The sequence below is a fragment of the Zosterops lateralis genome (assembly GCF_965231275.1).
Source record: "Zosterops lateralis genome assembly, chromosome: 16".
NCBI classification, from domain to species: domain Eukaryota; kingdom Metazoa; phylum Chordata; class Aves; order Passeriformes; family Zosteropidae; genus Zosterops; species Zosterops lateralis.
The window spans coordinates 12,665,247-12,691,091 of record NC_139776.1 but is presented as its reverse complement, the minus strand read 5'-3'; the positions used below and the strand labels follow the sequence as shown (position 1 = coordinate 12,691,091).

At 49.0% G+C, this 25,845-nt stretch overlaps 1 protein-coding gene across 2 annotated transcripts in view; it reads right to left on the bottom strand.

Annotated features, from left to right (window-relative positions):
* Nucleotides 1–218: 218 nt before the first annotated feature.
* Nucleotides 219–25,845, bottom strand: part of TOX2 (TOX high mobility group box family member 2) — a gene marked incomplete at its 5' end in the record, with an annotated part of 149,884 nt that continues 124,257 nt past the window's right edge. For both annotated transcript variants that reach the window (XM_083873445.1, XM_083873446.1), the window contains 6 exons: nt 219–1,520; nt 7,799–7,929; nt 9,747–10,154; nt 11,933–12,013; nt 21,744–21,971; nt 25,587–25,826. In XM_083873445.1, the coding sequence (XP_083729571.1) occupies nt 1,484–1,520; nt 7,799–7,929; nt 9,747–10,154; nt 11,933–12,013; nt 21,744–21,971; nt 25,587–25,826 (1,125 nt within the window). In that variant the 3' untranslated portion in view covers nt 219–1,483. The remainder of the gene's footprint in view (nt 1,521–7,798; nt 7,930–9,746; nt 10,155–11,932; nt 12,014–21,743; nt 21,972–25,586; nt 25,827–25,845) is intronic.

Sequence of the window (25,845 nt, the reverse complement as noted above, 5' to 3'; positions counted from 1 at the left end):
CTGCAGAGTCTCAAGGCCACTTACCTGCCACACACCCCAAGAATTAGTATCTCAGAAGCTCTCCCCATGAGAGGAAATCTCGCTGTGGTAACTCCAGGAAGGTTTTCATAACGTTCCTTATTTTAATCATTGCATATTTGTTATGAAATGATTTACTTTGATATTGCAGAGTGAGGAGAGGGTGGGGCAGGTGAGAATGTGATGGGAGAGAGGGCTGGAAAGCTGAGGAGGACAAGGCAGAGACCACTTCCAGGGTGTCCCCCAGAATAAGGAGAGACTGCTTCAGCTCTACTTTTCATACATTTTATTATAAAGAAAGGTAAGATAAGCATTGTGAACCGAATGTGCCAGGTGCTGCCAAAGCAGCGCCCTCAAACAAAATAAAAAATAAAAAAAAAAATCCCAAAAATGCACCTTATGAGAAACTGTAATTATGCGCTCTAATTTTTCATAAATAGACAAAAATCATTGTCAGCAATTTTTTAAATAGATGGACATATGGCCAGAAAAAAATAATAATGCCATACAACATGGATATAAATTGTCCATTTCTTGCTGTACAAATAATAGAAACAAGTTTGGCAGGCTTTTTTTTTTTGTTGGTTTTTTATACACATCTCCCTTCTATGTATAACTAAAAAATGTGCTACAATTAATATAAAATGCTTTTACTATAAAGTAAACTACTAATTTCTTTCACAAAAAAATCTTAAAGATGTCTTTAGCACAGCTCTAAAACACTTAGTAAACTACTTACAACTATCCAACAAATTATATTTTCATGATCTCTTTCACATTTGTCCTCTCGTAGTTTGCCTTCTGCTCTCTCCCCCACCTACCTAGCAATAGTTTTTATTTATTTTTGTTTTTTTGTTTTTGTATTTTTTTCACCAGACCATCCAAGGCCTTTGCATGTACAATATTCACACAAACTTCACATTTTCTTTGCACAAAGTTTAGTGCTGTTAGCAAGTCAAAAGAGTGCATCCTCCTACTGAGCTGGCCTAATGTTGCAGGACACCAGACCTGGGTTTATGCTGCATCTAAAAGCAGTTCACTAGGAAAAATAGTCTGTAGCTAAGCTGATGGCAAGCAGAAAAACGGTGTCCTTAGTTTAACTTCAGTATTTTTTTGTTGGTTTTGCGCTTATTTTGTTATTTTTATTTGAATTTTCTCTCTTTATTTATTTTTTTGTTCTTTGCGATTCACGAGGTGGGGTGGTTTTTTTGTTGTTGGGTTGGGGTTTTTTTTTGGGGGGGGGGGGCTTCCACAGAAAGTAGACTTTTTATTTTATTTATTTTTTTTTTCTTTAGAGTTCAAAACTGAAAGGATAAAAAGAAAAAACTGCTCTTAGAGCCTGGAAACAAAGGCAGCGCCGAGGCCACCGTCCCGCCCGTCCGACCTGCTCATGCCTCCCATGGGCTGCAGGATTGACCCTCTCAATGTCCTTCGAATGAGCCTCCTCCCAAAGGGGTGCTGAGCCTTAGGTGAGGTAGAGTGCCTTGTCCCTTGGCAGCATGCTGTAGGAGAAAGCAGAGGCATGTGTCAGACAGCAGGGAAGGGGCTGGGGAGGAGCTGGCACACAGTTAGTGCCTTGTCGTGGCTTTTAGGGTGATGCAGTTTTGGTTTTTTACCTTTTTTTCTTTCATATTGATGCCTTGAGTTTTACCTTTCATGTTTTCCAGATCCTGTACTGCATTAGTGTATAACTCTGAACTCCATACAGACTGGAATACTGTTTAAGCTCTCTTCACATTTTGGTCAGACAAAACGATCCTTCCAGGCCTGAGAACCTGGACATCCTCAGCCTCAGTCCCCAAAAATATAAACAAAAGTGAACTGGGGAGGAGCAAACTGAGGGAATGTGACTTCATTACCTGAAGCTGTAACTGGACAATTAACTCCTGATATGCAATTAGACCAAACTTATATCTGTCTGAGAAACTCATGACCATTGTCCATCTTGGGTGCAGCCTCTGCCAGGCTCTTGCATTGCCCAAGGTGTATCTATTGAAGGCTTTTAATAAATACCCATTTTATTCTTTTCACTCTGTCTGGCCTTTGTTCTAGGTAGCCACTCCAAGGCATCAATATGTTCTCTGTATCCTTTACACATATATTTGTAACCTATTGCATTAGTGGCTAGTTTTCCCAGTAGTTTTCCATGCCCTTTCCCTAGGCAGAGAGACAAAACATATTCCAAAGCACTTGTACCATCTTGGCTCTCCTTGGCAACCAAGGTGGAAAAACAGCTCTTCAGACACATTTTCATCAACAAAGTACCAGTCCCATGTGAGGGGGGTAAGATTTAGAAGGGAACTGACCTGGGGTGGGGGGAATTGCATCACCACTTGTGCTCCTAACTGGTGCTTTTTGTCAATTATGCTGATTTACCAAACTTATAAAACCCCTGTGGGGGATGAGATTTTGTGGACATTTTTCCATGACTGCCCCTGAAGGCCTCCAATAAAGACCAGCTTTCATATTACCGCCCATACTAACATTATCTCAAAAGTGAGTGTTGTTTCACTTCTGGGTTGAAAAAGGCATCGAGAGCATGAAACACAGCGTGGGCTGCACACAGAGGGACCACAGCAGGATCATTCAAGTTGGAAAAGCCCTCTAAGATCAGGTCAAACCATTCTCCCAGCACTGCCAAACCATGTCCCCAAGTGTCACATCCATGTGGCTTTTAAAGCCCCTCAGGGGTGGTGTCTCCACCACTGCCCTGGGCAGCTCTTCCAATGCTTGACCACTCTTTCCCTGCAGAAATTTTTTTCAGATACCCGATCTAAACCTCCTCTGGTGCAACTTGAGGCTGTTTCATCTTGTCCTGTCCCTTGTCACCTGGGAGAAGAGCCCTACCCCCACCTGGCTACACCCTCTTTCAGAGGGTAACCCTGACCTAACCCTATCCCTAGGGCATAATCCTAACTCTAACCCTAAATTTTAGGCTGTAGTTGTAGATAGTGAGAAGGTCTCCCTAAGAGTAAGAGTTGGGTGCAATTTTATTTCTTCCTGAATTTCAGCTGTAAGAGTTCCAACATCAGTTTCTTCCCCTGGCTCAGTCACTGCTCTTGGTGTGGGCTGCAGGGCAGGGCCAGCTCTGGGTGTCCCTGCAGCTCCCACCAGCAGGATCTTGGAATGCTCTGCCTGGGATTAGCCCCACCATCCCCTGCTTCACCTCACCTCAGGCTGAGCCACGGAGGTTTAGAGAGTGAATTTTGGATCAAATGTGCTCCTTCTGACACTACATAAGGAGAGCCCAAAGAGGAAACCCAGACTCTTTTTTGGGGGGAACACAGTAGGGAGAGAAGTGGCTGAAGTCCCTCTCCCCTGGTGGATGATCAGTGGAGGTTTTGCTCTGAGATCCAGGACTTTCAGTGGAGTTTATCACCTGCACACACATGATGGAAACATCACCAGCTCCATAAAGACACCTTGGCCTTAAAAAGTGGTGGAGAACCTTAAAAGTCTTGGGAGGTTCTGGTTTGGGTATGTTTGTGAGTGGAATATAAGGGAAGGGGCAGACAGCAGGGCAGGGCTGTTGTTGATAGAGCTGTCTTCTGACAGAGTCAAGAGCCCACCCTCTCCTAATCTCCACATTTTATAATCCGCATTTAAAATGCAGAGTCTTCCCTCCTGCACTCAGAAAAGATTTAATGCCACTGAGCAGCAGCGAGGTATTCCAGTCCTAAAACTTCATTAATTTTACACAACATGCTACAGAACATTTCCCAGTTCATTACAAAGTATTACCATAAATAATTGAATCCAAACTAAGTGCAGTTGTGATGGGTTATCTTTGTCTTTTTATAGTGTTTGCTCATTTAGCTCCTGATTTGGAAAATTCCCTGCTTTGGGGAGGATCACTGTATTGTAGGAAGGAATTAGGGAGGTTATAAATGTCTGGATCTAGTGGCTGTACGTGTTTTTTTGTGCCTGGACAAGGTGTAATGGACAGTGTCCCATCTTTTAGCCTAAAGGAGAGTGGGAAGAGGGGGGAAAAGTTGCTAAAGGATGACAGCCAAAAAGACCCTAATCCGTGCCTTGCAAAAGAGAGGAAGGACATAGAAAGGTGAATCCAGTTCAGTGTTATCCCAAAAATACCTAAGTGTGAGGGAACAAAGGTAAATCATAGAATGTTTTAGGATGGAAAGGACACAACCCCTGAAGAAGGTGTGGACAGAGTTGTGATCAGAAAACAAGACAGAAAAAACAAGGGAGGTGCTTTGAGGGGTTAAGACTGAATTAGGGATTAAGAAAGATTTGCAGTGATTGTAAAGCTCCAGTGGAGGTGAGGCAGCTCCCCTGGAGAAAGCCACTGTGAAACAGAGGAATTCGGTGCCTGGGAAAGAGCAAGTGCCAGAATCAGCCTGTCAGGTGAGGGAGACAGGGGACTAGGAAAGGAGTTTGTGATGTGGTGGCAAAAAAGCACTGAAATTGTGTGCTGCAGTTGCTTGTGGGAAGTGATAGTCAAACACTAAGCAGGAGACGGGAAATGCTCTCCATGTCTTTGCTCACAATCTAGGACAGCTTGGGCTTCAGCCCAGAAAGAGCCAGGAAAATTGGATGGAAGTCAGTAAGCAAAAAGTCATTAAGAACAGGGAGAGCAGGAGGTAAGAAACATTTAAAACTTTCTCTCCAGCATGGCTGAGTTGTGAATTAAGGAGTGTCTGTTCACAGGATCTCAGAATTTGCAGGGCATGAGGGAAGAAGTGTCATTCGATGGCATTTTAACTAGCAAGGACAGGCTGGGAACCAAAAATCCCTACACAAGTTCCCTTATTAGATAAAGACAGAGAGAAAGACAACCTTGTCAGTTTTTCAGAAGTTAACTGGATGACAAACACAAAAGAAAACGAGGCTTGGGAGGTTTTACCCCAGCTAACCCAGTGCCAACAGATGTTGGAAGCTAAAGAAACATCAAGGTTAGACATGAAATAAAATTCCTAACCCAACAGGGCAGTCTGTGTGCTGGGGAGGTTGGGACAATCCTCTTTTCCAGGAATCTGGGACTCTACAGCTGAGTCACCTCCCATCAAGGAATAATCCCTTCTCTTTCCAGCCAGATTTTGCTCCTCACAGTGCTGCTTTAATTGCAATTAAGCTGAATTCACTTCTGAGGTTGAAATGGGCCACTACAGGGTCCAGAGACTTCCCAAATAAACCTAGGGCAGCACTCCAAACCCATGGAGACATTCCTTCATCACTGCTGTGCCCAAGATCTGTTCAGGGCTGGACCCACCCAGTAATGACAAGGTGCTGTGGAGGAGCCCAATGATAACTTTGAATGTCACTTGGAAATTAGTACAAAGGGCATTGGAGAAAGGAGAAGAGTGAGGAAGATCACGGAATCCTGGAGTGGATTGGGTGTGAACAGGCCTTAACGCTCATCCTGTACCCATGGGCACCTTGCACCATCCCAGGCTGCTCCAAGCCCTGTCCAGCCTGGCCTTGGACACTGCCAGGGATCCAGGGGCAGCCACAGCTTCTCTGGGCACCCTGTGCCAGGGCCTGCCCACCCTCACAGGGAGCAATTCCTGCCCAATATCCCATCCATCCCTGCCCTCTGGCAGGCGGGAGCTCTTTCCCCTTGTCTCACCAATCCTTGCCCTGGATGAGGAGATCCAGATCATCTCTTTTCTTGGCTTGTGAGGAACTTTGAGGCACAGGGAGCTGCAGCCCTACAGATGTCTGGGGATGCCCCAGGTGATGCAGAGGGGACACTGAGGCTGCAGATCCCAGGGCAGCAGAAGCAGGAGGTGAGGGCACTGTTGGCACACCAGGCTTTGCAATAAATGAGAACAATCCAACAGCTCCTGTGCCTTCAGTCACAGGAGATGGCTCCTTCCTCAGCAGACACTGATATTTTTCAGTGCACTAAGCACTTTCTGCAGGACTGATCTCTATCCATCTGAGTTCCTTGCTACAATCTACTCTAATAATTATCTGGAAGTCTCTGCATAATCTGTCTGGTTTTAGAATGACTTTTTTTTTTTCCAGGAAGCTGTGATAAACCCATGAAATTTGATATTTTTGCTGTGACAAAGGCATGAAATGCATGAGCTTTGATCATGAATTGCATGGGCCCTCTGCTTACAGTGTGGCACTCCAGCCAGATGTCACAGAGCTTGTTTTAGCAACACAGAACTCAGTCCCCACTGCTCTGGGAACGTTTCACCTGTTTCTGCAGTGTCCTGGGATTTCTTCATGGGACCCAGGCAGTGAGATTTATACAGGGAATCAAATGTTTTCTCAGCTGATCCCTTAAGAAGGGATGCTTATTTCTAGAGGAAATGGGATCTGCCCAGTCCCTCTGGAAATTGGGATCCATGTGCCACAACCCCCCAAGCACCTTTAACATTTTGCCCACAACATGTGAAGTGACTTTTACAACCAGGTCCTGATCATGTTCCTTCTTTCAGGCTGTCTGCAGAGACTTCAGGAAGGAGCATGCAAAGGTCAGACCTATCCATGTCCCTGAGCCCCCTCGGGCAGGCAGACAGCAGGGATATTCTAATGGATCAGGCAGTTACTTATTTCCCTGGAAGAAATAAATGTCTGTACAGTCTGTGCCCAGCCCTGCAGTTGTAAGTGCTCTGCTGGCACAGACACGAGCTGTGCTCTGAGAAGCCTGGGAGCTGGTCATTACTTCTGGTGAAAGCACCATGTTCCAGCACTTGAAGGTAATCAATACTCCGACCATATCCAGCCTCCTTCTCTACTGCTCCCACAGAGAGCCCTGGGAATGTTCTACAGAACACAGAAGTCTCCAAACTATTAGAGCTGAGCCTAGAGCAGTGGGTGAGGCAGAGGTTGGAAATGGCTCCAGCATACTCCCTGTTCCCCAGATTTAGGTCTACCCTGATATTGTTAATTTATTGGGGAATTCAAGCAGCATTAAAGGACCTTCATGCTGGCACATTCATGCCAGAGCCTGTAGAGGATAAGGGGAAGATCTGTGCAGATGTCAGTGGGGTTTCCTGCATGGGGCAGGGGGATGGAGCACTCTGTGGCTCTGGGGAGGATTGAGGGTTTGTACACTAACCCCAGGAATGGTAAAGGTCCTGCTGGGAGCTGTGGCCTTGGTGATAAGAGCAATTGCTTTAGGAACAGAAGATCTTTGCTTATCACAGAATCACAGAATTGTCTGGGTCGGAAGGGACCTTAAAGCCCATCTCAATCCAGCCCCTGCCATGGGCAGGGACACTTTCCACTGTCCCAGGTTGCTCCAAACCCCAGAGTCCAGCCTGGCCTTGGGCACTGCCAGGGATCCAGGGGCAGCCACAGCTTCTCTGGGCACCCTGTGCCAGGGCCTGCCCACCCTCCCAGGGAAGAATTTCTTCCTCATATCCAATCTATATTTCTTCTCTCTCAGTTTAAATCCATTCCCCCTTGTCCTATCACTACCTGCCTTTGCAATTAGTTGTTCTTCAACTTGTTAATAAGACTCTCTAAGTTCTGGAAGGCCACATTGAGGCCTGGCCTTATGGACATGGCTGCTTTCAAACCTCCAGCAACTCTGCTGGGGGGCTGCTCTAGAAAGAAATGTGTCTAACCCTTCAATTGAATGAAAATTAATAATTTAAAAAAAAATCTTTTCATGTCCAATGAAGAATTTATCCATGATTTTTGAGCTCCCTGCTTCCATAGCATCACTTCAGTGAGCCTGCAGAGATGAGGGAGCCTTGAGCTTCCCTGAGCACAAGTGGCTGTACATTTTAGGGCAGCCACTGAGCAGCTGGTCCCTGTCACACCCAGATGTGCACTGCAATGAGCTGTTGTGTCTACTGGCCTGCAGTGGTTGACCCCACACTCCCTGCTGGGGTAGTCGCTGTCCCACTCAGTGCTGCCTGCGGGGTTTGATGCGCCAGGCGAACGGGGTCCAACACTGTTCTGAAACTCAGACGAAATGTGGGAGAAGTCCTGTGGGGTGGAGAGGAAAAGGAGGGTTACAGGAGCACACAGAGCAGAACTGCAGGTTTAATAACAGTGCATAATCACATTTACAGGCTTTGTCCACAAAAGCTGTCAGCTCAGAGCACGGGAGGAGCCCCAGAGACAGACGGGCCCAAGCCCAGACCGTGGTGTCACTGCAGCATTTGACATCCCTTTTCCCTGCTCTTTTTGTCAGGAACTGCCTCCTTGGGCATAGGAATGGCTGTGGAGGGCACACAGCCACAAAAGCCTTTCAGATTTTTGCAGTCTGGTCACCAAAGCCAGTGTCCAATGCAGCTCAACTCGTGAGCAGTGCTGAGTTCCCCAGCCCAGTGTTCAGGAACAAGGGACAGCCACACAAGCAACACTGTCCCCACGAGCTGCCACCACTGGCAATTCAGCAGGGACACTGAGGGGCTGCTTTAGCTGAAAGATGACCAATTTTCCCAATTTTTTGGGGTGGGTTTAATTAAATTTGTATCCATTAGGCAATGTATAGAAACCAGATTCATGATAGTTTGTTGGGAAAGATGGCCACGGATGCTCCTACAATAGTTACCTGGCAAAGAACATGATTTTTTCCCAAAATATCCAAATTAGGACAATGGGAGGTATTTTTTATTTTATTTTTATATTTTATTCACAAACTATGTAGGATGATGTTTCACAAAATGTTGCCCTCAGCAACAGGTCCTACCCCAGTGAGTGATTGTGAGGATCCCCTATAATGCTATCACCAAATTACAGAGCCCCTTTCACTGTGCAGAGCTCAAACCCAGTCCCTGTGCTGGAGAAGTCAGGATCATTCAGGCTGGAGAAGACCTCCAAGACTGCAGCCATTAACCCAGCACTGCCAAGCCCACCACTAAACCCTCTACCCAAGAATTTCTTCCTCACAATTAATCTACATTTCTTCTCTTTCAGTTTAAAGCCATTCCCTCTTGTCCTATCACTCTCTGCATCTGCAATTAGTTGTTCACCAACCTTTTAATAGTACTCTTTTAAGTACTGGAAGGCCACACTGAGGCCTGGCCTTATGGAATGGCTGCGTTCAAACCTCCAGGAACTCTGCAGGTTCTCTACATCTACACATTTTTGAATGCTTCCAGGAATAGTACCTCCACTGCTTCTCTGGGCAGCTGTTCCACTGCCTGATAACCCTTTCAGCAAAGACATTTTCTTGAATTTTCAATCTAAACGTCCTCTGGCACAACTTGAGGCCATTTTCCCTTGTTCTGTCCCTGTTCCCTGAGAGCAGAGCCCGACCCCCCCGGCTGTCCCCTCCTGTCAGGGACTTGTGCAGAGCCACAAGGTCCCCCCTGAGCTCCTTTTCTCCAGGCTCAGCCCCTTTCCCAGCTCCTTCAGCCTCTCCTGGTGCTCCAGCCCCTTCCCAGCTCCATCAGGAATTCTCCACCTCTTTCCCCAGCTCCATCAGGAATTCTCCATCCCCTTTCCAGCTCTCTCAGGAATTTTCTAGCTCTTTCCCAGCTCCTTCAGGAATTCTCCAGCCCCTTTCACAGCTCCCTCAGCCCCTCTTGGGCCTCCATTCTCTTCTGTGGGAGGACTCCCTTAGGGCCAACACCGCAGACCCCACAGCCCGGACTCCCCAGGCCCCACAGCCCGGACTCCCCAGACCCCACAGCCTGGACTCTCCCAAACCCCACAGCCCGGACTCCCCAAGCCCCACAGCCCGGACTCCCCAAACCCACAGCCCGGACTCCCCCAAACCCACAGCCCGGACTCCCCAGGCCCCACAGCCCGGACTCCCCAGGCCCCACAGCCCGGACTCCCGCAGACTGACTGACCTGCTGCCCGGGCGGCGAGGCGCTGAGGGCGGGCTGTACCTGTAGTGCCATGGGCGGGGACAGGAGCGGCTGCTGCGGGACCTGCTGCATGCCGAGGGGCTGGGGCAGGAGCGAGCTCTGCGGGTGGTGCAGGGACAGCTGCTGGTGGAGCGGGGGGCTGATCTGGAAGGAGGGCGGCGGGGAGGCACTGAGGCTGGGCAGCAGCGGCTTGGCGGGCAGGCTCCGGGGCAGCCCGGCGTGCGGGGGGCCGCGGTAGCTCTGCAGCTCCGAGGGCGACAGGAAGGAGCCCAGGCCGGGGTAGGGGGAGGAGGCCTGAGGGGGCATGGGGTACATGGGCTGCTTCGGCGGGATCATCTTGGAAGGGGGGTTGCTCTGGGCGCTCTTCGTCTCCCCCTGGTCGGCAGAGCTCTGCGGGGAAACAGAGTGGGAGGTGGTGAGGAGGGAAAAGAGGAAATGTCGATGTGCATCCCGAGATATCGGTGTGTGCAGGTGAGTTCCCCAGGGATGCTGCTCCTCTCCCACATGGACTCCCAGCCCTGCAGCAGCTGTGTGCACCCTGTGCTGGGTGCAGCACCCGTATCTGGAAAACTAAAGCCCAGGAACTCAACTGTGCCTTTGGCAGAGCTGGGAGCATCAGGGGGAACAAGCCAGTGCAGGGCAAGCTGCCCAGCAGCAGCTCACTGCTTTGGGTGGGTACAAACCCCTCCTGCTCCCAACAGAGTACAAATGGGTCTGTAAACCCACTGCTTTCTCCATCCTGTGCACTCCTGCAGCCCTGGTGGGTCTATAATGCACGGGACAATCATCATTGTGGCAGGAAGGAGAGAAGGACAGGGGGAAATTTTCTGGGTCGGACAATGAGGGTTTTGTCCTGTGATGGGTCCTGCAGAGATACTCCTTATCCTTTCTCACCCAGCAGCCAGGACCACACTGTGCTGCTTTGCTAAAAACAGTTTTGCAGAAGAGCAATTGCAGAAAACCAAAGCCATAGAGCACATGCCCCCATGTCTTCCATGACTCCTGCCCCACATTGCTGAGCGGCACGGTCAAGACAAGACTCTCAGAGGCTTCCAGAGGAACCAACAAGAGTTTTAAATCCTCAACAAGTCCTTCCCATCCCCTTTTTCTGTCCTTGCTGCTGTTCTGTTGAGAAGTTGGCAGCTACCTGTCTGCACAGGGGCTCTGAGCCTTTCCAGCTCACCATCACCACACTGATCCTGCAGAAGAGGGTGATTTGGGAGATGACATTATTTCCCAAGGCAGCTGAATGTGATGATCAGGCCCTGAGGATGTGGTGTAGTATCAAGGAGAAGTTTTGAAGGGGGACCACTCACTACCCAAGGGCAGCATTATCCCTGTGCAAGAAAGATTTTGAGCTCCCCAAGAGACACCCCAAATTCCCAGACAGGGAATGCCTGTGTCCCCTCTCTGGAGGTGTGGAGGAGGGCAGGCTGTGAGGTCCCTTGGGATGGGTGTCCATGTCTAGGAGACTGGGCCCATCATTGTTCCCCAGTGTGGTCTTGCAGCACTGGAGTCCTTGTCTGAGCTTGAAATGCCCTGAAATTTTCCTATAAGGCACTGGAATGAGCTCTCTGGGTTTGGCCTGGCTGCAGTGTGGTAAGTCCTCATGTGCTCACATCTCATCCACCCACAGTTATGGGTCTTACTCCATAAAACTCCGTAAAACTCCCTAAAAATCTGTTCTAGGATGAACATGCACAGGAGAAGCGACACGTGGACTCCTGAGCAGGTGGGACAGCCCAAGTGCATGGAGCAGGGTGCAGCAGGATTGTGGTACCAGTGAGCCCAGTACTGGGAGTCACCTTCCCCAGGGCCAGCCCCTGGTGTCACCTTGCCCTACTGACCCCTTTGCTGCACTCACACCCCCAAAGCAGGCAAGAAACAGTGGGGACAGGCAGCAGAGACCCCTTCACCCCACAGAGGGACACTGGTGAAACCTCCCCTGCTGCTGAGCCACCCCAAGTGGGGCCTCACTGCAGGGTGCTAAGAGCAGATGACAGCCCAGCTCCTGCCTTAACTGTGCTGCAGAGCTTCTCTTTCAGCCCCTTGGGAAGGTGTTAATACTGGTTTCAGTTCTGGTATGACAATTACACAGCATTTCTGATAGATTTGCTCCTCCCTGGAGGCTCCAGTGAGTTGTAACCCGTCCGTGAGCGTGGCTGTACCTTGGAGACGAGGCTGGCCCGGTACGCGGCCAGGGCTTTCAGGTACTCCTTCTTGGCAGCTTCTGTTTTCCTCTTGTAAGCCTGGAAGGACCAAGGGATGGATAATCATTAATAGAGAGAACAGGGAGGGCTGTTGGGCTTGGCTGCACCCCACCTGCTCAGAGGGAGCCCCCTTCAGTGGGGCTGTGTGCATGGAAAACTCAATTCTGCTGCAGAGGAATTTGTGCCAAACCAAGAAAATGAAGCCTCTGGATTGGACCGTGCTGGGATTTTTGGAGGTATCTCTGGTCAGAGTGGTCTGTATGTTTAGACAGGTATTTATAAGAGACACACTCTGATTTTATAGGGTGAACACAGTGAAATCCTTTCCCAACATGAAGCAGAGTAAAGAGCAATCCAGGCTCTTGGAAGAGCAAGACAAAAGCCAAAATCCTCAAATGACAGGACTATCTTTAAAATCCCTTCCAACTCAAGCCATTCTATGATTCTGTGATGATGACCAGCTTAAAAACATGTGAGACAGAATTCCTAAACTATCCATTTGTTTTCTTGGATTTCCCAATATTAATTCTTTAGAGCTCAAAACGCCAGCTCTTCCCTGCAGTCTGGACAGCTGGCAACTGCTTTCTTATCTTAAAAAAGCTGAGATTTTTGCCTCATCTTATGACTTGGTGAGCTGAGCTTGCAGGGAAGCAGCAAGCACCAGGAGAGTTTGCTTCCCTAAATATATATATATATATATATATATAAAAATGGAGCTTTGCAAGGTGAATTATGTTTAATTTTTCCATCTTTCCTCATAATGAGAGATGCCTCTTGATCATGTCAGTGCTGGTCCCCTTCCTGCCTGGATCCTGGTCCTCCACATGGAGGTGAAGACCTTCAATAAATAATGGTGTGATCCAGCCTGTCCCCAGCAGTGAGTCCCCGCAGGGTTACACACATTAAACTCAGTAAGGGAGAGGAGTATTTTACATAGGAATAAAAATTTCAGGAAAAAGGCAGAAACTCCCAGGAAAAATACCCACCAACCCTCTTCTCCACTGGAAACCCAAAAGCCTTCCTCAAGTGATGCACTGAAAGTTGATTTCAATTAGAACAGATTTGCATGTATTTAATTCAGCTTTAAAACCGACAACAGCTTCCAGCAATGGAACAGCTGAGGCCTTGTGGGCACATTCTCTGCCCAGGATGATTTAGGTTGGATATTGAGAGAAATTTCTTCATGGAAAGGTTTGCCCAACCCTGGAACAGGTTGCCCAGGGAAGAAGTGGAGTCGCCATTCCTGGAGGTGTTTAAAAGACCTATGGATGTGGCACTTGAGGACGTGGTGGCCATGACAGTGCTGGGATGACAGTTGGACAGGATGATCCTAAAGATCTTTTCCATCCAAAACAATCCCACAGTTCCATGATTTAGCTCATTCCCCCTGCAAATTTCCATTGCCATGGCAGACTCCCTCCCAAGACTGACCTCTGAAGGGAGAGTAACCTTTCAGCAGTTGAACTGAATGTGGGTTTAAAATCAGTACAGATAAATCCTATTAAAAATGGATTCAAAGCCTTATTTTCATTGCTAAATCACAGTGAGTCCTGTAATGAAACGTTTTGACTCTACACACTGGAGGTCTCAGATGGCAATTTTCTGAAATGGAGCATTTCCCTACGTTTGTCTTTGGCTTTATGGTATTCAGGAAATATTACATTTGCTCCATTCAGAACAAAATTACTTTTCAAAATGTCAGCCTGAAGAAGAGTTTGCCTGTGAAAAGTAACTATTTCTTCAAACAGTATCAGTTCCCTTAATAAAAGCTATTACCTTTCTCTACAATCTCCACATCTTTTATTATAGAATCAAAGAGTGGTTTGAGTTGAAAAGGACCTTAAAGCTCATCCAGTTCCATCCCCCTGCCATGGACAGGGACACCTCCCACTGGAACAGGTTTGTGCCCATCACAGCACCACAGAATTTATTGTGTTCAGCAGCAGAGCTGGTGGATGCTCTTAAATGTGGTGCCTGATGCCCCCACAGCAATGAAATAGGGATTCTTGTATCTTGGGCCAGTGTTTAAGAGTGGCCACAGCTGGATGCTGGTCTATGGAAAACATATTTAATTATTTTTCCTCTATAACAACAAAATACAAGAGTGATTTTTTTTTCTGGTCCTGGGATGGTGGGAAAACAAAGTATTCAGAGCTACGCAGAGACAAATCTAATTATTAGCAAGACTTGCCTGGAGAAAAACCTGCAATTTCTGGACAGCGAGTAGACAGGTAAATGAGACTACCTAAATGCAAATAAATAAATAACCAATAAAGTCTGTGCCCATCTTCATCCCCATCACTTGCTTTTCCTGCTCAACCATTTTTTTATGCCACTCTTCATCTGTTCTTGTCTCTTTTAGAGCACGTGGGTCTCCCTCGTGTTGGGATGTGCAGCAGGGTGGGCTCTGGTGCAGCAGGGCAGGGAAGGGGCAGCCAGTGGCTCATTCTGCTGCAGGGAGGGGAGATTGCTCCAGGCAGGAACCCCTGTGCCCCCTGGGCCTGCCCTGGCTCAAGCCTGACCACCAGCAGGGCTGCCAGGAAGGGTGATGGGATGAGCTCAGGGATTGTCCTCTTTGGTGTTTCTCTGGTGAACTGGAAGTTGTGGAAGATTCCCATTGGATTATCTGGGTTTTAATCATAGAATTCCAGAATGGTTTGGGTTGAAGGGATCATTTTGATCCACCCCTGCCACGGGCAGGGACACCTTCCACTGTCTCAGGTTGCTCCATGCTCCATCCAACCTGCCCTTGGACACTGCCAGGGATCCAGGGGCAGCCACAGCTTCTCTGGGCACCCTGTGCCACCACCCTCATTGTAAAGAACCATCCTAAGGGTCTTCTGTTGGGAATTTTGCAGTCCTGCCCTGCACCCACACAGGGCTCCATCAAGGACACTGAGCTGCCTGTCCCCAGGGAATCACCACGCTGACGTGGGCTCTGAACAAAGCTCCTGACAAATCCTCTGTGTAAAGGCAGCTCTAGTGCAACATTTATAACCTTTAAAATTTTAATTTAAACATTGACAAAACCACATTACTTTCTAATTAAATCCCATTTTCTCCCAGGGATTTTAATTTTGAAGTAATTTATCAGATTTAAGGATCCTCAAAACATTTTGCATGTTTTTCTTCCTAACCTGCCATGCCCACTGATTTATTTCCTTTATTCATTAGCAGGAGGATTCATTAGTCATTAAGTGAGTGGGTGGGTTGAGGAGGGGGGGGAGGAAGTAAAAATGGTTAGTGATTATGAAAACAAAAAAATCAGAGCTGTAAGAAGCATATGTTGGGATCGTAATCCTGACACCTCTGTGTCTCAGCGAAGCAGCCAGTAATTGTACCGTAATGAAATGTTCTTGTTTGATAACAAGTTAATTAGAGAAGACAATTATTGCAAACCCCGCTGACGCCCACGAGCGGCTCCGTGTGGTGCCGGCACTGAGTGACAGCTGGAGCTGTTATCCCTAACCTCGGCATCCCAGCCCTCCTGCTCCAGCAGGAATGCTGCTTCCCAAGCCTGGAGAATAAGGGGAAGAGCTCAAACTCTCCCCTAAAAAATCAAGGGGTGCACTGAGCCCAAATGGGAATGTCTCTGCTGCAATCCCAGGTGGAGTTTGGGGCATTTTGCTGCAAAAAAGAGGTAGAACATCAGGAGAGGAGGGATGGGAAGTTCAGGAAAGGTGTCCAGGAGAAAAGCTGTGAGGGAAGACCAAGAGGAGCCACCACGATGTAGCAAAGGAGGCATGGAGTGATCCTCTGCGTGTAGGAAAAGAGGCAAAATAGGCTTAAATTGCACCAAGGGAAATGTTGGGTAAGCACTGGGAAGCCTTGAGAGCAGTAAGGATAATTAAGCACGGGAAGATATTGCCTGGAGAGATGTGTAATCTCCACCACTGAGGGTTTAAGAACAGATTAGGAACACATCCATCAGGAATGGCTTAAGCAGAGATGATCCTGACTTCAGGCATCAGTATGGTCTGGTTGACCTCTTAAGTCCCTCCTTGCCCTTCTTTTTATGATTCCATGACTGGTTTTCTTTCTTCTCGCAAATGTGTAAATTTGGGTTTTATTCTTCTTGTAAATCTGCAGGGTTTTTCTTGTAACCATTATACACTTTCCTACAAGATATGTCTTGAGATCACCATAACTTACAGCTTATTCACTAGATGACTTAAAGCATGTCCTCCCTGCCACATTCACCCTTCTCTCCACACATCTTTACCAGAGCCTCTGGAAAGGCAAATAGGAAACATGGACACCTTATGCTTATTCCTTTCCAGCTCCTCCTTTCTTCCCTGCATGCTCCTCTATCCCATTCTTGGGCGAGACTTATTTTGCCTCTCCCACCATTAAAACCAACTAACCCAAGCTGCACTTCCAGAATAAAACCTGTGGTCTGGATTGCAAGTCTTGAAGTCAACATCCCTGAGGGTACCTACAGGGAAGTCCCTGGCTGTGGGAACTCTTTGCATGGTTTCAGGAGAGTTCCTGCTTTTTCCTGGTGGAGACACAGTGCTGTGAATCAATTCCTTTGGAGAATGAATGGAAGAGCCTGTAATGAAGCAGGAATTGCCATTGCTTAAAGCATCCAGAGAGATTCCTGCTCTCCACTGCCTCGACTTCACAGAGTAGAAGTCACCCCTCACTCCATGTGAGAGCACAAGCGAATTCCCAGGACAATCTGCTGAAGATTCCAAAGGGAACAGGAGGGTGACAAAACCAAACCCTAACCTCCAATGAAACCCACACACCAGTGACCTTCCAAACCTCTCATCTTGCTCTCCAAGAAGAAAAGGAACACTTGTGGAGCTGCTGTCAATAGCAGATTTGACCCTTCATAGTCTCCCCATCATTACCCTGCCCTCCACCAGATCTTCCTTGAAGCCTTGTTTGGGATTCGTGCTTTGATCCCTCTCTGTGCTTGGCTTTCCTCAATGCCCAGATGATTCTGAAACCTCCTTCCATGTCAGGGCAAACTGCATGGACCCTCCCAGCCCCTTGCTGCTAGGGCTTTGTGGCTGCAGGAGGAAAGTGCATCCTGTTGTGGCTCCAGCACTGACAGCTTGGTACAAAGCTGGAAATGGGCAGTTTGTAGCATGGCTCCTCCTGTGGGATCTCTCCCCTCTGTTGGCTCTTCCATAAAACAACTTTCCAGCTGGCCCATGGTGCCTCTGTCCCACTGCAGACACCTGCAGCGTCCTGTCAGCAGCTGATGGATCAGGTTCAATGAGGAGATGGATCTGATTAAATGGGTGATCTATTACTTTCTGCTGAGCAGGCAATTTTTCTGCTGGGTAATTTACCTCTGGAGTGTGACTTTATCCCTGGAGCTGTGTGGTTCTCCAGGCTGTGCATTTGTGTGGGAAAATCCCATTTGTATTTGGCCATGGAGTCACCCAGCATTACTGAACTGGTCCTGGTGAAGCAAGAGCAAGGACTCTGGTATCTTTGTGTCTCTAGACTCAAAAACTCCACTGAAAATGCAGGGTTTGCCCAATCTCTGCTCATTTCAGATGGGAGGCTCTGGGCTAGCCTGGGGATCACCCAGCAGATTGCTCAGGAGCTCCTTGATTCCTCTGCTCTCAGTTCCTGGGGTCTATGGAAACACCTGCCCAGGGCTTTGGCTTTGTGGCTGGATTTGCTGACAAAAAGAAGCTGGTTCCAGAGACTCCTGCAACTGCCACCTTGGCATTGACCTCTGTGGTCTCCATCATTGCTTGGCTCCAATCCAACCTCCTCTTCACCCAAACACTGCAGGGAACAGGGAGGTGCTCGGAGAGGGAGGAACAGAAATTGCCAGAGGAGAGTGAATCCCACCAGTGACTTCTCTGGAGAATCTCCAGGCTTATCACCCCCAGGAAATCCCCTGAGGGAGGACAGTCACCAGGGCTGGTGTCACCTGCTCTGGAGCAGATCTGGCCCACGGTGGCCCTGAGGAAACAGGGCTGTGGGTGGCACAGACTGGGACCGGGCTGTCCGTGCCAGGGCAAAATCCTCCCGGGGAATTAGCAGAGCTTGCTCCAATCTAGCACTTAAATTCCTCTAATTTCTGTCAAATCAGGCAGCCCTTTTAAACCTCGCTGGGGAGCACTGCTTGAGATCTGCTAATGGAATAAACTCCCACCGAGGCACGGGATTCTGGAGCTGGGACCTGGAGCCGCGGGCGGATTCCTGTGACAGGTACCCCATTGGATGCTAATGGCTGAATTAGCATTTCACTCTGCAGCAAAGTCGAAGCTATCTCTACAGGAACAGCTGCTAAACTATTTGCAAAGTTCAAAGAGGATGTATTAATATTTTTTTTTTCTTTCCCCGAGTCACATTCTTCAGATTCCCGTGTAAGCTCCTTAGGAAGGGCCACGCCAGCTGTTGAAGAATGAAGATTACAACGTCCTGCTAACGCAGCGCTGGGGATATTTAAGGTATTGTTATTTATTCCTATTCTACAGCCACACTGGAAGGGGTTAAAATGGGGAAGAAAATGGTGCTTTGCTGAACAGGTGTCCTTGAGCAGCACCCAAGGACACGGAGATTGCTAATCCTGTATTCCACAGCATGATCAAATCACCAGGCAACAGATATAAATAAAAAAAGGCAGGAAATAAGGAAATTTAGATACAAGTGTGTCAGAGGGAAAATGAAGATTCATTGTGAAGAGGCTGGGAAGAGAAGAAGAAGGAACAAAATGACAAAGCCACAAATGATAAACCAGTAAGAACAAAAGAAAGGGGGGAGAAAAAAGCCTCTCTGTGAAATGCATGTCTGTGACAGCAGCAGCCAAATCAAAGATGCTGCTAGATTATATGTTTTCTTGCATAATATGCATTCTGGTTCCCTCTCTGTGTTTGTCTTTCAGCTGGTGCACAGGGAAAAAAAAAAAAAACAACATATCTGAAATGGGACGTGAGCAACCTTTATTTTCCTTGTTTCATCAGGAGGAGAAAGCAAATTTGCTTTGTGGGAGCAGCAGCACCTGCTCAATGGCAAATAAATAGCTCCAGCTTTGATATTACAGTGCATATAATCATTAGCAGCACAAATGGCAGAGGATTAACCCTCTGCCTGCTGGGCAGGGCTACCTGGCAAAGGGCTGGCACGTCACAGCTGCCAGCAGAAATGCTCCAGGAGGTGTCTGTGCAGAGGGGCTGGGGCTCTGCAAGGGGCACAGGATCACCCTTCCCAGCCTGAGGCACTGCCTGGAATGGCTACAAGCCACCAGCACTGGCCTTCTCTCAGCCCTTTGGCACTGGCAGGGAGGCCACCTCTCCTCTGTGCACCCTCTGTGTGCAGGAGGGGGCTGAGGGGGTGGATGGACATGGGACAGGCACAGCAGGGACGTGTCAGGGGCTGCTCACATGTGGGGGGATTGGGAAATGCCCTGGGAATGTGGACCAGCTTCCCTGGAATCCCCTCCCTGGTTGCTCCCTGCCTGCTGCTTTCCCACAGGGTGGGAACCAAAGCACGCCAAGCACTGGGCCCATGCTGGGCCCACTGGAAGGCACAGGATAAGGTTTGTACACCTTCTCAGAAGCAGAAATTCTAGGGATGTAAAGAACTGCTTCGTAATGTGGTGGGGCTGAGGGCTGCACCTCTGGGGATCCAAGTGTGGGATCAGCTCCACGGCAGATCCTACAGCCCCAAATCCACCCTTTCTCAATCCAGGAAGAGAAGAAGTGTTGTCTAACTAAAACTTGGTCATAATTGAGTCAAAATACTCAGATTTGGCTCTTGCCTGTCTGCTGTGCCACCTCTGTGTTGGCTTTTCCCCAGGTTTCCTCTGTACTGCTTTCTGCAGTGAGGACGTGGAGCCAGTGCTGTTCACAAAGCTCAGAGCGGTGTCCCTGATGAAACACTTCCCTTCTCCAGCTTTTCCACCCCTTCCCAGAGCACAGTCCTGCCAGCTGATGGGCTGACCCAGGGCCTGGTGCAGCCACATGGCAGACTGGACTCCCAGGTTGCAGCAGGATTTTGGGCAGCAATGCCTGGCTGTGCTGCTCAGACACCATCCCCTCTCCATGCCAGGAGAGCACTTGGAATACCTGCTTGCCTTCACAGGGAATGTGTGCACCACATCCTGCAACCTGGGCAGGAAACACCTACAGGACAGCCCAGGCACTTGTTTTCACATATTAAAGGCGTTTTAAAATTTTCTTTTCCTTTTCCCCTTTCCATTGCATTGCCTCGTGAATCTAAAAAAAGCTTCACCAGAGATGTTGGCAGAGGAAAGCAAACAGGGGCTAAATAAACTCTCCTCCAGCCAGACACTTCCAGAGTGAACGTGCCACATCACACAAACCAGCCACAGGGTCCCAGAGCCAAAGAGAAATTGTGTTCCTCCAGCCAGAGTCCCGGGCAGGGAGGGAACTGTTGTGAGAAAGAAGTATCCAGCTGGAGACAAAGCCAGGAAGTTAATATTTAAGCATTCAGACAAGGAACAAATGACTTAATTAAATCAATTACAGAGGGAGAAATGGAGCCACTTAGGAAGCGTGTGTAAAGAGACGGCGAGGCTGCTGCGAGCTCATGAAAGAGAAGGAGGAGGGAGAGTTAGCAGGGAAGATAAACGGGCTGGTTTAATCCCTGCTGTTAATTAAGAGCTGAGCGTTTGCACCGCGCTGAGTCAGGGTCGCTTCCACTGTGAACCACGCTCAGTGCCCAAACTGTGGCAATTATTGTAACCAGGTGGAGTAAAGGAGGGGCACTGAGGTGCTGGAGGGATGCAAGATGCAGGAGAAAGTGGTGACATAAAGCTTTTCCACACTGCTGAACCAACAGCACAAACCCAGCCCCTCTCTTGCATCTTCCCAGGGCTGCGGTCAGCCTCCTGACCTTCCTCAGATGAGGAATTTCTGCCTGCATGGTCCTACAGTGATCCACCCAAAGAGGACAAAAGGGAGCAGCGAAAGGCCTTTCATCCCTGAAGATCCTCTGCTCTTACTCCTGACTCAGTGTGGGGTGGAAATTAAGGTTATTTCCCAGCATAACTTCCAGTTAAATGACTTTTTCCCTCCCTGCTGCTCTCTGTCCAGGTGAAGCTGCTTCCAGTGCTGGTCATGGAGTCCCAGCTGGAGCTGTGGCCAGGCTCCAGGAGATGTGCTCCCAGCTAAAGCCTGTTTGGGCTCAGGACACATCACACACCGTGCCAGATCTCACTCTGCCTGATAAAAAGCCATCCTTGCTCCGGGAAGTGTTCCCTGGGGTTCTCTCAATAGGCAACAAGCAATTACAGGCTTTTGTAACTGACTTAGCAGCAACCAAAGAGCGGCAGCAGGACCTGGAATTCTCCGTGTGAAGCAGACGGAAAGTGGCTGACAGCTTTGGGGCAGTGAGGTTTCCTCTGTGAGGCCACTTCAGACATCTCCTTCTGAAGCTTTTAAAGCCTGAACACTAGATTGGAAGCCAGCAGTGCAGGGAGTTAATAGTGTTTAGCCGGTTGGCTGTCACTCCTTGTAAGTAAATAAGCAAATACAAACCCATCTCCCATCTCGAGCTGTAAAACCCCACGTCAGGGAAAGGCCACTGATGGCAGTGCAGAGTATGAGCTTATCAAGAATAATTAGTTGTCATAAAATTTTTGCTCTTGCCCACACAACAACAACAATTTTGCACAGTGGGCACTTCAGCACTGCTCCTAAAAACAGCCTCTGGTCCTGCACTTCAGCCTGTGGAGGCCCCTGGCCATGCCCTGAGCATGCCTGGGGAGATGCCCTGCACCATGGAAATACACATTTCAACCTGAAAGACAACCATAAACAACCCAGTAACTCACCTGCTTTTGTTCTTCTCCCAAACTGTCCCACATTGAGGCCACGATTTTGGAGACGTCCCCGAAGGTGGCGTTGGGGTTCTGCCCTTTGATGGCTGCTTGTGTGTCTCTGAAAAACAGGGCATAGGCTGACACCGGCTTCTGGGGCTCATTGGGGTCCTTCTTTTTCTTCTTCTTTTGGCTTTTAGGCTTTTTGCCCAGGTCTGTTGAGGGTCTTTTCTCTCCAGTAGCCTGCAAAACCAAGAGATGAAGCTTAGCAGTCAGCTGGGAGTGGTGTGATACACCCCTGCTACCCTACTGAGCCAAGGAGATGAGACAGGGAATGGGAAGTGGAGATGTCCCAGTGTGGAGAGGGGGCAGCAGCCCTGGGGGTCTCTGTGTCCCCCAGGAGCCCCAGGGAAGTGAACCAGCAAGGCTGGAATCAGGGATGCTTCCACTGAAGGCAGTATGGAAAGAAGATCCTGTATCAGTCTCCTGTGGGATGCCCTGTGCAGTGTGTTAGGAAAAGGTTCTTCCCCCAGAGGTGCTGGCACTGCCCAGGCTCCCCAGGGAATGGGCACGGCCCCGAGGCTGCCAGAGCTCCAGGAGCCTTTGGACAGCTCTGCCAGGGATGCCCAGGGTGGGGTTGTTGGGGTGTCTGTGCAGGGACAGGGGCTGGGCTGGGTGATCCTGTGGGCCCAACTCATGATATTCTATGATTCTATGAACACAAGGGACTGCAGAAGTCTCCATGGGAGGATGTGCAAAGGAAAAGACCCCTGGAGAACACTTGGATACCAATCAAGGCTATCAATGCATGAACTGTGGCCAGTGAAAGCTCACACTACAGGGAAGCACCATTACCCTTATTTTATAGTGAGGGAAAACCTAAATACAGCAGATGGCAGAGAATGAAAGCATTGGCTGGATCTCTGCATCCTTGAGGGCAAACAGGACACCACCCCTCCACCTGCAGGCCCCGAGCTCAAGGCACTACCATCAGCTGGTTGTTGAATTACTTGGAAAGACACAGCTCTAAACACCAACATCTTGTGACAACTGTGCCTCCAGCTGAGCTGGGGACAAACAGCCTCCTCTCCTGATGGATTTGTCAGTTTGAGCATGTTCTTGGCAGTGCCAGGATTTAAGAGGCTTCCCTTCAGCTGGCACAGGCCAGGCACGGGGAGAAGAAGGGCAGCAGCGTTCCTGTTCTCCGCTCTGCAGCTCTTGACTGGTCATTAATTCCAGTATCAGCGCAGTGACATTTGTCAAACAGACAGTGACCATTAGTGAATGAGCAGAGAGACCGCAAAAATTGCATTTAACTTAAAATTGCCCAATTGGGCTTGAATGGGAGGCCTGGAGGTGAAAGGCCAGCTTATTAGGAGGGAAAAAAAATGCATGACAGGCCTTCAGCCCATTAGTAAGTGAGATGGTATTTTAACTAACTGTGATCCCATTTGATTCAGTGGAGTGCCGTGGGCAACCTGCTCCCACACAGCCACTGACCAAGCCAAGGAGCTGGAACAGCAGTAGCACATCCCCAGCTGGATTTATAGCCTGGGCAGCACCAAAGAGCATGTGGGATTTAAGGAAAACAGCAGCAGGGAGCAGAGCACATCAGGATTTGGTATTCATGGGGTTCTCCAGGTGTGACGTATGTGGGATGAGACGACAGCCCAGGCTTGGACCTCAGAAGAGTCCTGACCAACCTGAACCACATTCAAGGCTAAAGTCAACCCCAGTGAGCCAGTGCCTCTCTGCCCCAGAGCATCTGCACCCCCAGGGGTCATCCCTGTGGTCAAAGGGACCAGAGAGGCTTGGGGAGGGGGAGGAAGAGCATGGCCACCTGCCCACGGTGGCCACTGGCAGTGGAGCTGCCCTGCAGAGGCAGCAGAAGGTCTGTTGGGTGGCAGATGTGGACTGTGGCAATGATGTGATCCGAGAAACTTGGTGCCTTCTTAGTTGTTGTACCCAGGAGGAGCTGAAACCTCATGGACACTGTGATTTACTAACTATGGAGAGTGACCAATAATCCAGCTGCAATTTGGGCTATACTCATCTGTCCTTCCCATTCATGTGCACCCATCCCCCAAACTATGAAGCAGGTAAATACACCTGTGAGGCTCAGAGACCTCTGAAATCCATAATCTCCCTCTCTCAGAGGACCTGAAGGACCTGCTGGCATCAGACTCATTTTTTTAACCTGTGACCTTCTTGCTCACAAGATTAATTTCTGCTCATTAGATGTCATTTTGATGACTTGTTGCAGAAAAGCCCTTAATGGTCACATGAAAAAGTGACTGATGGGTGAAAGCAGCAGCTGTGCAGACAGAGAAAGCAAACAGAAACCTGCAGGGGACAATGTGGGTCTGCTGCTCTCCTCACACTCAGCATCCCCTCCTCCATCAAACACATCACTCCCACCTGTTTGGGGGTTTACAGGGCAGAAGAATGAGAGGGATTGCATTAAGGATTAGGAAAAATTCTAATCTCTGCAAGATGTCATCACCTGGACTTCTTCAAACTCTTCCTACCCCATAGGCACCACTGGCTCAAGCAAATGGAAGATCCAAACCCAAAGCTGTGTCCTCCTTGGGGACACCTGTGTGGCTGACAGGAAAGCTGGGTGATGCTGGTGGGGGCAGAGAGCTAGAACCTGCTGTGTCACCAAACTGAAACTCATTTTCTCCTGCCATCAAAGATTTCAGCTCCCAGGTCATTGCCCGGAGCTTTGTGACACAGGCTTTGGGAGATGGCAGACTGTGAGATCCAGCAGCACAACCCCTCCCACAGTGTCCCCTGGACATGGAATCACAGAGCTTGAGAAATTCCATTTTTTGAAACCTCGTGTATCCCTTCTTTTTACAGTTTTATCCACTGAAGCTGTGTTTCCACCCACACTCTGCTTTGAAATGTCCCAATCTGAAGTGAAATCAGCCAGTGGATGAAAACCTATAGGATTGATGGGAATCCATTTTCCTGGATTTCCATGAAGAGGGAAAGGTTTTTGCTCAGACCTAGCATTTACCTAGTTTTCCAGCCTGTGCACTGTTTGCTGCTCTGGTTTTACAAGAGTCCATTTGGGTGCGACAAGGTTATAATACCAGTGCCTTGGGTCAGCACCTTCCAGGAGAAGGTTTTCCATGGAAGGCTTTAATCAAAGTCCCCAGGGAGTCCAGCAATTCACCTGCAGGCACAGAGGCCCTGTGATTGCTGCACTTTGCCCTCAGTACATAACAGCCACAGATTCCTGGAACATGGCACGTGTGGTTTGGCTTTGCTGGTGCATTTGGAGAGAGATGGACAACAACCAGTATGTGCTCACACCCCCAGGAATTCCTTGGGTTTGTTGGTGCCACACTCAGCAACAGTTGTGTTGGCTGTAGAGACCATTTGGCACACTGCTGACTACTTAAAACACCACCTTGGGGAACTAAAAGGCAGAAGAGCCCTTTAATTCCTGTTGATTTTCCTTAGCAAGCCATGTCCAATGAGCTCAGTTAAAACCCACCATGAGTTATTTTCCTTCCCTGTTTCAGTCTCCTCTACCCACCAACAGAAATCTAATTTAGCTCTAGGCATTTGCAGACCCTTATCTCTGAAGCTGCTTTGCTCATCAGAATCATCATCTCAGGAAATCCTGTAGCCTGATGGACCTGGTGAAATGTGGAGGCTGAAGAACAACTCTGGCTGTGTGAGTGCCAGCCTGCCGTGCTGGACCTCACCCTAGGCTGGGAACAGTGCCCTCATCCTTGGGAAAATCCCCCACTATAAATGTAAAAATAAGACCAGGAGTCTGTGGTTTTATTTAGCCCAATTTATCCCTCCACCGTTCCACGTCAAACCTGGACTGGACGCACATACCTTGTAATGCGACTCCGTCTCCTCTTCCTGAGTGGAGCTGGAGGGAGATGGGGTGGCAGATTTGCTTCCCGGGGGCGAGGGGGAGCCGTGGGTGACCCCACTCCTGATGCCCATCTGGGAAATGAGCTGGGACTGGCTGAGGGCGCCCATGGGACCCCCCAGCATGCCGGGCCGGTTGAGCAGCGGCACTTGGCGGTTGGACTCGTAGGATGCGGCGTCTGAGTGCACCATCTCCTGGATCTGAGTGAGGAGGAGATCA